Source organism: Sinocyclocheilus anshuiensis, unplaced genomic scaffold, assembly GCF_001515605.1.
Source record: "Sinocyclocheilus anshuiensis isolate Anshui unplaced genomic scaffold, SAMN03320099.WGS_v1.1 scaffold453, whole genome shotgun sequence".
NCBI lineage: Eukaryota > Metazoa > Chordata > Actinopteri > Cypriniformes > Cyprinidae > Sinocyclocheilus > Sinocyclocheilus anshuiensis.
Genome location: NW_015537979.1, coordinates 271,105 through 286,186, shown reverse-complemented (window position 1 = coordinate 286,186; position 15,082 = coordinate 271,105). Strand labels below are relative to the sequence as shown.

The window sequence follows — 15,082 nt, the reverse complement described above, 5'->3', positions numbered from 1 at the left end:
TTTAAGGTAATTGTGACTTTTTATCTCACAATTCTGACTTTTTTTCTCAGAATTGCGAGTCCATATCTTGCAATCCTGACTTTATAACACACAATTGCAAGTTATAAAGTCAAAAATGCGAGTTATAAAGTCAGAATTGCGAGATATAAACTCGTAATTCTGACTTTTTTTCTCGGAACTGCAAGTTTATATCTCGCAATTCTGACTTTATAACTCGCAATTTTTACTTTATAACTCGCAATTGAGAACCCGTAATACTTTTTTTCAGGATTCTTTGATGAATAAAAAGTTTTAAAAAAACATTTTATATTGTAACATTTTAAGTGTCCTTACTGCCACTTTTGACAAATTGAAAGCATCCTCGCCGGAAAAAAAGTGTTAATTTCTTTTTTTTAATCACGCTTACCCTAAACCTTTGGAATTGTAAAATTTAATTCAAAATGAAACAATTATTTTAATTGTTAATTGTAGTAATATTTCTGTATTTTAATCAGCCTTGGTCTAGCTTTCCCAGACATTTCCTAACGTCTGTATGTCTTCTGTTTGCCTTTCCTCCTTACAGAGAGTGATTAATGAGAGGTTAAGCTAGAGGTTCAAATCAACGGTCGACCTGTTCGGGCCATTCTTGACACAGGGAAGCAGCGTGAGCTTGGTCCAACCCCAGCTCCTTGGATCAGGAAAGGCAGGCCAGGCACTCCTTCCCGTCACCTGTGTCCACAGTGACACCAGGTATGTCCCTGCATGCACTTCTCCATTTCAGCTGCCCCAGGTACCTGGTCCATCAAAGTGGGTGTAATTAAGGATGTTCTTGTCCCTCTACTATTGGGAAGAGACTGGCTGGGGCTAGACACATTTCTGAGACGACCTGAGCAGCCTGCCCACTAAAAAGGACCCCCAGGAATCAGAAAATGATGTGGACGCCTGGTAGTGTTAATTTTGTCAGCCATTTTTAATTTAGTCTTAGTCTTTTAAATTAGTCTTAGTCCTGGTGCCAAATGTACATTTTAGTTATCACATTCAGTCAACCTTGTCCTGTTTTTGTTTAGTCTAGTTTTAGTCAATGACAAGTTTTTGTCACATTTTCGTAATGCTGTATAATAATTAAACTTAACTTCTTTTTTTTTTTTTGCTCAAAATTATCGAAAAGTTTGTTGTCATTTGATAAGTTTATTTTTACATTTCAAGTATTGCACTTTCACCAATAAGCACAAATCAATAGAATGTGGACTCATACACATGGTTTATTTTACCTCATCTAGTGTACTGATTTAGGCTATTTAATATATAAATTAATATCAAAGACTTAGATATGCACTCTCTCTGTCTGCATTATTAAAACTGGCAAAAACAGACAAAAATTATTTTAAATGTAAAATTCCTAATAGTAAATCTAAATTGCAATAATGTTTCTCTATTAAAACAACAGCGGTTGAGTAAGTGCATTTATTCAGCAACCAAAAACAAAATAGTCGAGATCTCATCACAGAACACAGACTGGCTGAATGACACTTTAATTTAAGCTGAACATCTCACATGGAGATCGCTAAACTCCAGTTTACTTGTCTGTCGGTGTTTCCAGATCATCGTCGGTGCTTCTGCAATGAAGAACGAGCGCGTGCGCATGGTTGCCAGATTGCAAAAAATAAGCAAAACACTGGGCAGAAAATTTATCCTTTTAACAGAGAAGCTCTGATTTGCAGATCAGAATCAAAATCAGAAAGAGCTTTATTGCCAAGTATGTTTGCACATACAAGGAATTTGTTATAGTGTTACAAGCGCTGTCCGGAATGGCGTCATTCAGCCAGGTTTCCGTGAAACACAGAGCAGCAGAGTGTGAAAAATCCTTATTTGTCCGGGAGAGCAGAAGAAGTTTGTCCGTTTTGTTGTCGTTCTGAATCCGCGCTTCCTGAGCTTCACGAGCGCGCCGGCTCGCTTCCCTCGTCTGCACGTCCTGAAGCGCTTGATCAGCGCAGCAGCTCCGCCGACTACAACGTTCAGCAAAACGTCCGAATAAACGAAATCCGGTAGAAGATTGTGTGGTGTGTTCTGCCGAATGTTCAGCAGCTCATCCCTGGTAAAACTGATCGTGTTTGAGAAACAAAAAACAGGAAAAACTAACAAAAACAGTACAAACACTGGAGAGCCAAACACTGAGGCTGCCGTCTGCGGCGTCATCGCTGTTAAATCCAAAAGATTTGAACTCTTGATATCTGGCAACCGCACACTTGAAAGCGTGTGTAGTAGAGGCGTGTACAGCAGTCCGCAATACTATTTTGTCTCATTTTTTGACGAAAATTAAAAGAAATTTTGGTATAGTTTTATTTTTTTTAAATGCATTTTAGTCTCGTCTTTTTTCATCAACGATATTGCATGTTAATATAGTCACAGTTGTCGTTTATTGACCTTATTGTCGTCTTGTCATCATCTCGTCTTAGTCATGGGAAAAAAGTTCATCAACAAACATTTTTCATCTTACTTTTTGTTAATGAAATTAACGCCTGGGATACTTTGCCTCGGAAAGCGAGAGAGTGGGTGAGTCAACAAACAACAACCTGGATGTATTTTCTGACCTATTCCAGCAGGTTTTGATGGGGGTCCCTGGTCTGTGAGCAGCGTGAGGATGACTGACTCAGACACTGCTGGAAGCAGATCAGAGTTGTGGAGGGAAAAGACCATCTGCCTTCCCCCCAATGCTCTCCACACTTTGTGGTAAAGAACGGCTTGTTGTATTGTGTGGCCACCAGGCACGGCGAAGTGAAGGAGCTCCCCACCTTGACAAAAGGGAAAACTGACATGGTGATTTCTCTGGCACACAGAGAACACTCTACAGATGCTCAGGGACCATTTTCTCTGGCCGGGCATCAGTGCAGAGGTGTGACATTTCTGCCAAGCCTATCCTGTGTGCCAAAGAACCTCCCCTCAGAAGCCAGCCCCAGCCCCAGTGGTGCCACTTCTTGTTATTGAAGTGCAGTTCACGCAGCTCGGAATGGATCTTGTAGGACTGCTGCTCAAGTTGGCTCGAGACCACAAGCACATTCTAGTAATTGTCAACTATGCCACCCGCTACCCAGAGGCCACCCCCCTCAGACGGGCAACCACAGCAGCTATTGCCCAAGAGCTCTTTCTGATGTGTAGCTGGGTGGGGATCCCTACAGAGATCCTCACAGACCAATGGACCCCCTCTGTCTCCTGGATAATGACCGACCTCTGCAAACTGCTAAAGGTGAAACATATTCGAACCTCAGTCTACTACCCCCACACTGATGGGTTAGTGGAGTGTTTTAATCGGATTCTTAAATCGATGTTGAAGAGGGTGGTTGCCGAGGATGGCTGTGATTGGGACCGAATGCTGCAGTACGTGCTCTTTGGAATAAGAGAAGTACCCCAGGCTTCCACTGGTTTCACCTCCTTTGAATTGCTCTTTGGAAGCCTACTTCCAGGGCTACTTCCTACTACTAGGGCTACTGGACATCGCCAAAGAAGCCTGGGAGCAACAGCCTTCTCCCTATTGCTTGGAAACTTATGGCCCCGGAGACCTGGTATACAGTGATCGAAAAGTAGGCGCTGGCTATAAAATGGGCCATCCTGGAGCTACGCTCCTACCTCCTAGGGCACTCCTTCATCCATCGTTGAGCAAGTCCCCAGTATGAGAGAAAGAATCGACCAAGTAATGACTCTGGTAAGGCAACATCTGCTCATGTCCCAGCAGGCCCAACAATGCCTATATGACTGGCCGGACCAACCCCATGAGTTCCAACTTAGAGAAAAGGTCCTCGTCTAGATCCCTGACACTTTCTGCAAGTTCCACACCTCTTGGAAGGGTCCCTATACTGTTGAGCGTGTTGCCCTGTGAACTACCGTCTGGGCCAACCTGGAAGACGAAGGCTAGAGCAGATTTATCACATCAACCTCTTGAAGCAGTGGGTCGCAGCACCCCCTGCCACGGCCCTGTTAGCATAGAAGGATGAACCCGTGGTGGACCTCGGAACCAGCTCGCGCCCAATCAGTGATCAGCGAAAGGAGCTCATGTCCCTGCGACCCTCGAGCAGCCAGGAAGGGCCCGGTACATATCCATTCTAGATCTCACAAAAGGATATTAGTAGGTCCCCAGATTCCAAGCAGAAGACCACTTTCAACACTCTCTCAGGGCACTGGCAGTACCGGGTCCTTCCTTTCAGCCTGCATGGGGCTCCAACAACCTTCCAGAGGTTGATGGATGTGGTTCTGAAGCCCCACCAACAGTATGCCGCCGCGTATCTGGATGATGTAGTCATCCACTCAGACAACTGGGAAGACCATGTGACTCGGCTGATGGAGGTGCTATCAGCACTGCGTTGGGCTGGGCTGACTGCCAAATGTCACCTGGGTCTCTCCGAAGCACGTTACTTGGGGTAAATTGGCAGAGGCCTCATCCTCCCACAGGAAGACAAGGTAAGAGCAATCCGTGAATGTCCCAGGCCCATGCCAAAGAAACAGGTACATGCCTTTCTGGGGTTGACCAGGTACTACCGCTGTTTCATACTGGGCTTCTCATCTTTGGCTTCTCCCCTCACAAGCCTAACAAATAAAGGCCAGCGCAACAAGGTGCAGTGTAGCCCAGCAGCAGAGGAAGCATTCTAAAACCTAAAAGCTGCTTCATTTTCCTCCATGGTGCTCCACACTCCAGACTTCTCTCAACCCTTCACTCTCTACACTGACGCCTCCGATAACAGGCTAGGAGCAGTCTTATCCCAGACTATCAGTGGAGAAGAACATCCAGTGACATACATCAGCTGGAAACTTACGGCCCTGGAGACCTGGTACGCAGTGATCGGAAAGTAAGCGCTGGCTATAAAATGGGCCATCCTGGAGCTACACTATACCCCTTAGGGCACTCCCTTCACCCTGGTAACCAATCATGCACCACTCCAATGGATGTCCAAAGCAAAGGATACCAACACGAGGGTTACCAGATGGTTCCCCCCCCGTGTTGAACGGCTTACGTGTCTGCACTCCTCTTTCCCTCTCTGACCCCGCTATGTATATATAATTTATATATAATAATGTATGAAAACAAAGGAACATTATGATGTAAAATGAATAAATATTTTACATTCAAATTGTTATGATTATCTTGTATTTTCTAAAAACAGATTATACAATTTAAGTTATACAAATGCAAAGTAAAAGCATTTTCACTAGTGGTTTCAGATATGTACAATAGTATATACTATAGTGTAGATAAAATAATATATAATTCATAAGGGCAACCCAGTACAGTTAGCATTACCAGTGTCATTATCTCAATTTAGACCCATAATGCAATGTGGAGAACCATCCTGAAGTGGTTTATTTTGCAATAATGACTGATAGACTGCAAATGATCCTGCTAATTACACTGCCACAATAAACAATAAGAACATAAATTGACATGAAATATTGATTTGAGTTTAAAGTATCTGACAATGTGAGTGTTGTGAGCAACATGAAACTAGTTTAATTGGCTGTCACAAAAAAAACAGTTGAGTATACAGTTTAGCAAAATTATGGAAAAAGTATTAAAATGCAAAACAAAATAAAACAAAACCAAAAAGACAATCTAACTGACAGAGAACACACACTCATAATCATAGAGTGAAAATATCAGTTTGTGATGCTGAACTGTTCAATTATCTCTGAACTATAGCATGTACATGTACAGATGCTCTTTCTTACTGTAGTGAGAACATAATCGCACTCAACAAATGCTAATACCACATGTGTGAGGTTTGATAAACCAAACGTGCTGATATAATTGTCAGAAATAGATAAATGCAACACAACATGATATATTGATATATTGGTATAAAATGCATAATTGTCCCCAAATACTGAGCAAATTTAAATGAGTGTGTGTGTGTGTGTGTGTGTGTGTGTGTGTGTGTGTTGAATGTAAACTAGTATCAGCACTTTTGCCCTCATAAGTGTTTGGAGAGATTGAACTAGGGAATTGTATTTCAAAGTCATCACCCATAGGGGGCAGAATGATCTTCACAAACCATCCCCTATTTTTAAAGGCTTGTAAATCTAAATACTTTGACTGTAAAATGCTCTATTTTAGCTGGTTGTCAAGTCAACATTTCTCATTTTTGTTTAAAGCTGAAGTACTAAAATAAGAACTCAATAAGCTAAAACTAAAACTTAATAAACATTATACAGACATATTTATTAAAATAATAATAAAATTGACAAAACACCCAACAACATTACTAAACCTTTACCTTAAATTAAAACGAAAACAGAAAATATAAAAATAAAGTTAATTCAAAATAACTGTCATCTGAATACTTCAGTGTGCCTGATTTTTTTTAACCCTTATTTCACTAACCCTATTTCTATGAAATTGAATATGTACATCTTGGGAAACCTTGCAAAAAGTTACCAAAGAAAGTTTTTTTTTACTTGTTTTAACGTTAAAAGTAAGTTTATTTAAATGTATTAAAATGCATTGTATTTTATTTCTATTATTAACAACAAAATATGTTATATGAAAAAATAAATATAATTTAAATATAGCTTCCTAAAGAAAATATAGTATGCCTAAGTATATGTATCTTATTTTAAGAATATGTATAATATTATTTTATGTGGTGTAACTCACGCCCTCACACTTGTATCCTCACATACAGATTACTAAACGTGTCTATATTAAAGATTCAAGCCTTTGTAAGTAATGATAAGGAATTCACACCAGAATTATTTCACATGGTTTGGCCATCTTTAACAGTCCAAACCTGGATCTTGCGTACAACAACCCAGCTCGGTTGGGCTGCAGTGACTCGGATTCGTAAACATGCCACGGTTGCCGGCACAAGTTTCTGGACTGCTGGTTCATTAAACTGGCCTTGTTGAAGAGAACCCAGCTTGTCAAATCCGGAGCACTCCACCTCCGACTCCTTTTTCACCAGCGTTTTTCCAAGTTCCACATCAGCATAGACCAGCTCATCTTTCCCATCCAATCCTGTATGTATTTGGACACGTGAGATAAGAACAGGTTCATGAAAGACCACTAAAATGTAGTTTTCTGGGCCAATAGGTGATACACCCCAGAAATACTCTAAGCCCTGGCTGTAAGCTTTGTCGACTGTATTGGTCTGATAAATTTCAATATTCGTGCTAATGTCTGCTGGAGGGTTATCAGCAACTCCTTCAACAAAGTCCTCGTCCTTGAGTTGATTAAACGTCCCCTTAAATGACGAGTAAGTGCCCATGTGCTGAAACAGAGATGGGTGGAAACGTATGAATTTATCCTGCATCAACAATCTGTGAAAATGCGACAGCAGGAAGTCGCAGGGCATCTCTTGGTAGAAATTATAAAGGAATCGGGCTAGAATGGGCAGATCTCTGCACTGATAGAGTTTTCCAATGTAGCCCAACTTGGAGAATTCCAATGTGACCCACTTTGAGTTGCTCATCGAATGGATGTGCTCACGCATACTGGAGAGAAAGTTCTTCGAACAGCTCACATCATCCTCCAGCATGACATAGTACTGGGAGAGATTACTGCTAAAATGGAGCAAATAGGAGTAGTCCACATTTTGCTTCGAACGGAAGGACACGCGGTCAGAAGCGTCGTTGAAGTTCCTCTTCAATCCTGTGAGGGGAGGATAGTTGTCTTCATTGGCATGGATGACCAGAAGTTGACCCTTGGACAGCCGCGTGTGGAATTCATTTGTAATCTTCTCTAATGTCTGCTGGATCCAGCTCACATCAAAGTCAGCAAGAAGGACGACCACAACCATTTGATCCAGCTCTTCTTCTGAGGAGGCAGAGTAGATTGACTGAAGGGTGTCCTGAAGATAACTGCCCTTTTCTCTCTCCACAGACGAGAGGCCCACCGTCAGGTACTCTGAAAAATGATGAAACACAAGGGTGTGAATATAAAGTTGTTTTCTGGGTTTCATTGGGCTCACAAATTCTTATTCAAGATTTTGCCTTGTTTTTCAGATAAAATATTCAAAGTTAAGTTTTTTCTTGCTCCACTGGCAAATAGTTGATGGATGGATGGATAGATAGATAGATAGATAGATAGATAGATAGATAGATAGATAGATAGATAGATTTCAGCATCATTACTCTAGTCTTCAGTGTCACATGATCCTTCAGAAATCATTCTAATATGTTGATTTGCTGCTCAAGAAACGTATTATTATTTTCAATGTGAAATCAGGTTTGGCTGCTTAATAGAATGCATTAAATTAATGCATCTATTTGCAGGGGTTTTATTAAAAGCAAAACACAACAGAATGGAGCATTGGAACGACTTGAAAGTAACAAAATAAACAAACAACCGGGAACATGGGGAACAAGATAAGAGAAACAAAAGCAAACATGAACAACATCAACCATTACATTTAACAACTGACCAAACAAGGAAGACACAAGAGCTATATATACACAGGGTGCTAAAAAGCTTAACAAGATAATGAGACACCTGGGGATATAATCAAGGAGGAACCACTAAATGAAAGGATTACAAGGGACTACAAAAGCTGACACCGGAAACTGGAACACAATTCCAACATTAAAGCCTAACAATAGACAACACAGGGAACATGTAATGTAACCCCCCTCCCCAGGGAGCGGATTCCAGACGCTCCACACCAAACCCAAACAAAAGTCCAGTGCAGAGCTGAAAACCAGGGCAAAGCCAGTGGAGCCAGGGTAGAGCTGGAGACCAGGGCAGAGCAGGGAACCAGGGTGGAACTGGATACCAAGGTGGAGCCCACACCAACATCAGCAGTGGATCTGCCACACTGGATGCCAGTCTCATCTGCCCCAAAACAGGTCCGTGACCACCAGTGCTGTAGGTGTATAACCGTTACAGTGGGCTCCTCCTCCAACTCTCTCACAGTGAAGGAGGATCCGCTCAGCACAAGTGCTCACTCCACAAACTTGTTAAATGTCCCTTGAGAACCATCACAGGAAAGTTGTGTGCAAAGTGGTTCAGCGAGTCCAGAGCGATAAAAAGTAATCAGATTATTGTCCAGGAGGTGAGTGTGATAGGCTTCTCTATTCTGTGGGCTTTTTGAAGAGCAGTTTGTGTACAATTCAGCCTGTAAGTTCACTGTATTGTGGAAGCGCTGTATTGATGGTGTTTTCTGCTTATGGTGTGGTACGGAATCTCAACTTTTGGATTTTCATAGACTTTCATTGACTTTCACTATGGATGTCCAGAAGGAACAAATTAATTTCCTAGATGTTAATGTTATGAGACCGGTATTGAGACTAGTTTATTTCGTAAACCCACAGACTGTAATACGCTTTTAGATGGGTTATCATATCCCCCTGCTCCTCTGAAACGTTTCCTGCCTATTTCTCAATTCAGTCGCATTCATAGTATTTGTAGTTGAGATGAGGATTATCAATATCATGCAGAAGAAATGGCCAATAGGTTTAGGCAGAAAGCATATGTGACCCTGGACCACAAAACCAGTCATAAGGGTTAATTTTTCGAAATTGAGATTTATACATCATCTGAAAGCTGAATAAATAATCTTTCCATTGATGTATGGTTTGTTAGGATAGGACAATATTTGGCTGAGATACAACTATTTGAAAATCTGGAATCTGAGGGTGCAAAAAAATCTAAATATTTAGAAAATCGCCTTTAAAGTTGTTCAAATGAAGTTCTTAGCAATGCATATTACTATTCAAAAATGTAAGTTTTGATATATTTACAGTAGGAAATGTACAAAATATCATCATGGAACATGATCTTTACTTAATAGCCCAATGATTTTTGGCATAAAAGAAAAATCAATAATTTTGACTCATACAATGTATTTTTGGCTATTGCTACAAATATACCCCAGCGACTTAAAACTGGTTTTGTGGTCCAGGGTCACATATAAGGAGGAGTGGACACAATCTGCAATAGATCGCTTCAGTAGCAGTTCTCAACAGGATTGTCTTGTCAAGAATTGTTTTATCCAGTGTTCTCCACTAGCTAAATATATCAAAGGCATAATTCAGAAACATTGGTACATTGTTGACAATGATCCTATTTGGCACACAATTTTCGCTAAACCACCTTGGGTAGTCTTTAAGAGACCTCCAAACTTACGTAATATGCTGGTCAGGGCTGATTTATCTGTTTCTCAGCCAACACATTTTTTGAGTAACATTCCTTCAGGTAATTATAAGTGTGGAGGTTGTCAACAATGTAATTTTACCTACAAAATACAAACTTTTAAGCATCCCTGTACTGGGAAATCTTTTAAGATCAGAGGAACGATTTCTTGTAAGACCTCTAATGTTATTTATGTGCTGTGCTGCCCGTGTGGACTCTGTTACGTGGGTAAAACTAGCAGACAACTCAAATTGCAGATTGCCGAACATCGAAGTGCCATTAGGCTGCATGACCCTAGAAGTCCAGTAGCACAACATTTTGCTAGATTTAAACATTCAGTTTCCACGCTACAATATATTGGCATTGAAGCTGTCAAATTACCTCGTAGAGGAGGTGATATCAACAATTTGCTTTTTGCTTTTAAAATGTATACTTTGAAGACATTATCACCAAATACACAAAATAATGATCTTTAAATTAGCATCATATGACCCCTTTAATGAAGAGTTTGATATTCGTCCTTTTCTGCAGTAATGATGCTCATTGTATTTGCATGTTCACATTTGATAAGATTGTCCTTGGTATTTTATGTTTTCACTGACCGAGTGTAGAGTTCTTGATGTTTGTGTGTGTGTGTGTGTGTGTGTGTGTGTGTGTTTGTCATGTGATGTAATTTCTGCTGGTATTTAAGGGCTCATCAGTATATCTATTCATTGTCTAATGAAGAGCCTTACGACTCGAAACTTCACCTGTGGTGAGAACATGAAATAAACACTTTTGCATTTTGGAGCTGTGGTGTGCCACCTTTTCTTTCTTTTTATTTTTTACAATAGTTGAGCACCCTCACTGAGGTTTTTGTAGCCCATCAGATGTGCGCATTTTTTTATTTTTTATTATTTGAGGCTCATATATGAGTCCATATATATGTATGTTCCCATAACTTGCATTATACTCTTTTTACTACACTGATTCTGTCGTCACTGCTTGCAAAACAAGTCCCTTTAATGAGTTGATCTTGCCGCATCCTCTTGTACTGTTAGTATTGTGTGCATAGGCATTGGCTGCACTGCATAAATATGATTATTTTGCATAAATATGATTATTTATGCAGCATTAAAAAAATGGACATCACATTTAATTGCAATTCCTTTAGTGATGCTGTAGCATTATTTTCTAGATCTGTTGCACCAAAAAAAAAACATCTACATCAGGGAGGTGAAACTCAATTCTGGGAGGGCCAAACCCTTGCAAAGTTTATCTTAAAACCCTAAGTAAATGCAACTGATCCAGCTAATCAAGTCCTTCAGGCTTATGTGTGTTAGACACCACTGATCAGATCTACATGCATGTAGATGTAAACAGATAACTCACTCTTGGACTGCTGGAAGACTCCTGCCAGAACTTTAATGGAAACATTGAAATGCAGGTAATGGTCTTTAATATCTTCCATCCAAGTCTCCTTATCCCAGGTCCAGGTCTGTGACACCTGTTGCAAAAATATATATATAATAATAATTAATCTGCTCAGAACTACAAGGAAATAAAGGTCCAGAGTCTGTCACTATGGCGTTCCCCTTCAAAAGTTACTAATACTGTACACTAGAGGTACTAATATGTACCTGTTACTATGCACCTTTTAGGGGTAAAAAAGGTACAAAAGTCTACCTTTTGAAAGGTACCACTGCAGTGACAGCTTTTGTACCCTTTTTTTCTGAAAGTGTAGAGAACTACAAACATGTCAGGAAGTTCAACATTTGGCTGGTTATTTTTATCACAGACGACCATTTCAAAAGCTGTGTACTGTATATGAATTAAACCTTTTCAGAAGTAACAGTCAGGAAAAGATATGTAGTTTTTGTCTTGATACTTCATGCATTTTGTTATGAAAAAAAAAGAAAAATGTTTTTCTGAAATGTTTAGTTTCAAAAGTGTGCTTGCACTTCTTTGTTTAAAATACAGTGTGACTTGCTTTATTATTTTGTTATCGAATTCATACAAATACTGTCACAGTGTTATAGTCTCCGCAGCATATGTAATCCAGTTCACTGTTCTCTTAAAACTGCCTTTTAATGTTCAGCATATTACAACACTTTCAAACCTAATGTAATGTCATGGGAAATATTCCATTGTGAGAGATGCTGTAATCCAAGTTGATGTAGAAAAATCATTAACAGTATGACTCAAATGTACAGGAAACTCCAACTAGCGATGAACAGAACAAGGGCAACTTGTGGTGTGCCACAGTCTGAAACTAGCATTGTCTGAGTACATACAACACAATGAACCATTTTTCTGATTTTTAAGATTCTTAAAAGGATACTTCACCCAAAAAATGAAAACCCTCTCATTCTTTCCTCAACCTTCTTTCATTTGTGGAACATAAAAGATGTTTTTAGCCTATACAATGCAATTCAGTGGTAAACAAAACCTCTTTTCTGTTCTGCAGATAAAAGATAATCAGGTTTGGAGTGACACAAGTGTGTGTCTCTTTAAGTCTCAATATTTAATAATCATGCTATTAGCACAAGCTAATACCTTGAGGCTTCCCGATTCTGCTTTCTGCATGTAGATGTAGACCCTGGTCAAAATGAGAAGACCAGTCGCTAGGAGGAAGAGGTTTTTCAGATGGCATCTCATCACACACCGTCTTCTGTTAAGACACACAGGCACCACCAACATTAAACACACATGATGAGCTTCACTTGTACCTCCAAATGCTGTTTTTCCAATATGTTTGATTGTCTATAATCAGTAGCTGCATTGTTCAATTATTCACATGACCCAGTTTGAATAATTAATGGCCGATTATGAACCATTCAGCTCACACATTCAACACTGTCATTTAGAGCAGCAGAATAGTGCTTCTCACACTAGTAAGTCGCCATCTACAAGGATAGGGAAAAGTAGCAAAGGGAGTGTAAACGTAGATTAATATGTCTGTGAATATGAACATATTTAGTATTAATAAGTATTGCATATCAGCAAAAGTCAATACAATCTGATTTATTCTAAGAATGCAAAATTCGGTGTTGTTGGTTTTTGTTGTTGTTATTGTTTTTTACCATGAATCTGAGACTTTCACTGTTTAATACTGAACTGTGCTGAGAAACATAGCATATTCATATTCAGGACTCATTGAGTGACACAATAGCTTACTCATTTTATATCCAATATTTCTCCTGTCATGTAAAAGCCAGGACCCTGGCAACTTTCACTTGATAAAACAAGTACATGATTACATGGGATATAATATTCCCCTGCAGGAATTACTGTACCGGTCTGGTTAGAAAAGTAGCATCCCCACAAGGACAATTTAAACAGCTTTACAGCTCAAATAATAGATTTTGTAGAGGGCAATTCATAAAAGCGCATTATCAAAAACATAAGCTGCCTGCACATTTCCAGTTTTAACCCCTCTGAAATGTCTTGCTCCATAGATTTTAACTGCAAGTGCTTTAATATAAACATGTTTTTCCCCCCCAGCATGTCACTGTTTGCTTTCTATTGTGTGTAACTTCCAAAAATATTTTATGTAGCGTAGACTGTAATAACTTCAAGTTTTAAGTCTGAAAGTTGATTTAAGCTAAAAGTTATTGCTGTTTTAATGAACAATTGATATGTATTATTTTAATTTGAAAACCCAGTGATATAAAAAGAAAATACTTTCAAAATCCTAAAAAGTGATTGAGAGCTGGCTGTGTAGTAAAGGAATGACTGAATGTTGGATTTGTCATTATGTATTATAACCCCAGTATACTGAAAAAGCATGCATTTTGAAACAGGCCTGACCTTTCCCCGTGAGCAAAGTGAACTTTGCTTCCACACGTTTACCATTATGTGCTCTATTTGCATTGAATGAACGCACACCTGGTTACAGGGATGCATCATTTGTTGTTAATTCTGAGAACCACAAGTAATAGCAGAGAATGAAGAGAGTAAACCAGGCAAACTGGTTTTAGTCTGTTAGGCACTGAATGTGTGTGAGCCTGGACTCAATGACACTACGTTCCTTAAAACCAGGTTCCTTTGCAACTTAAACAAGTTATGGCAGTTGTTTTGTTTAAAAGCCTCTATCAGGTTTTACAGGACAGGTGAAAGGAACAGTCTAACATGACCATACTTAAGCCTTTATATTAAAAGCTAACCAAAAGAAACATAAACACACACACACACACACACACACACACACATTTATTGCTGCTTTGTTGTTGCGTGTGTTTAGACAGATGGACAATACAGGTGACTTCTGATTCAAACAATTGCAGTGAGTTCTTCCCTGGTGAGGAAACACTCGCTGCTATAATTACCATCAGTTTGACTTTCACACAGAGAGCCTCTGACTCGACGAGGAGCTGACTTACTGAAAACATTTATGTACTCAGTCTTTATGTTTTTGGATTGTGTGAAACTGTCTGTGATCACAGGCTGGTCTGTTGTTTACATGTGGACTGGGGCTAGTTGTCACGCTGGATATGTTTTTTTATTTATTTAGTCATTTTATAACGTTATATATATAAAAAATAAAATCGAAAGTATATGGAAAACGGATATACTTGCAAACTGTCTAGATAAGCAGTGTAGATTTTAACACCCAGTTCATATAAAGTCCACTTACCTTTATATCACCTATAACCTTGTATAGCAGAAAAAATCAACATTCAAAATGATATTGTATGTAAAGCGAGAGAATCGCGTGTCTCTGGAGGAGTTCACACGAGTTAATTCACTTCCTAATGTCCTTCAGTCGCTCGTAGACTTTGATTCGGTCTTTATTCCCTTCAGTGAAGTGTGCTGTGCGTTTATCCAGATGATGATGATCCTCAAGCGCTGCTGTCATGAGGAGTGCTGCTGATCGCTTAAATGTCAAGCGGCCAAAGGTTGGATGCAACTTGTCAGGCAGCTAGTTCAGCTGGTGTCATTTCCTCGTCAGTCACAGGGAACACCATCGGGGAAATGAATGTGTCATGAATTAAAAGAGTTTCAAACAGATTT

General features: G+C 39.6%; 1 protein-coding gene across 2 annotated transcripts; it reads right to left on the bottom strand.

Annotated features, from left to right (window-relative positions):
- Positions 1-6,551: 6,551 nt before the first annotated feature.
- LOC107673483 (alpha-1,3-mannosyl-glycoprotein 4-beta-N-acetylglucosaminyltransferase C-like) lies at positions 6,552-14,936 on the bottom strand. 2 transcript variants are annotated; one of them, XM_016467083.1, is made up of 4 exons: positions 14,706-14,936; positions 12,626-12,740; positions 11,462-11,576; positions 6,552-7,867 (listed from the first exon to the last, which is right to left on the bottom strand). In XM_016467083.1, exons 2-4 carry the CDS (start codon positions 12,725-12,727, stop codon positions 6,720-6,722), a joined length of 1,365 nt encoding a protein of 454 aa, XP_016322569.1. In that variant the 5' UTR covers positions 12,728-12,740; positions 14,706-14,936; the 3' UTR covers positions 6,552-6,719. The 2 variants fall into 2 exon arrangements, with proteins under 2 accessions (XP_016322569.1, XP_016322575.1); XM_016467089.1 differs by having other exon boundaries at positions 12,626-12,737.
- Between the last annotated feature and the right edge of the window lie 146 nt (positions 14,937-15,082).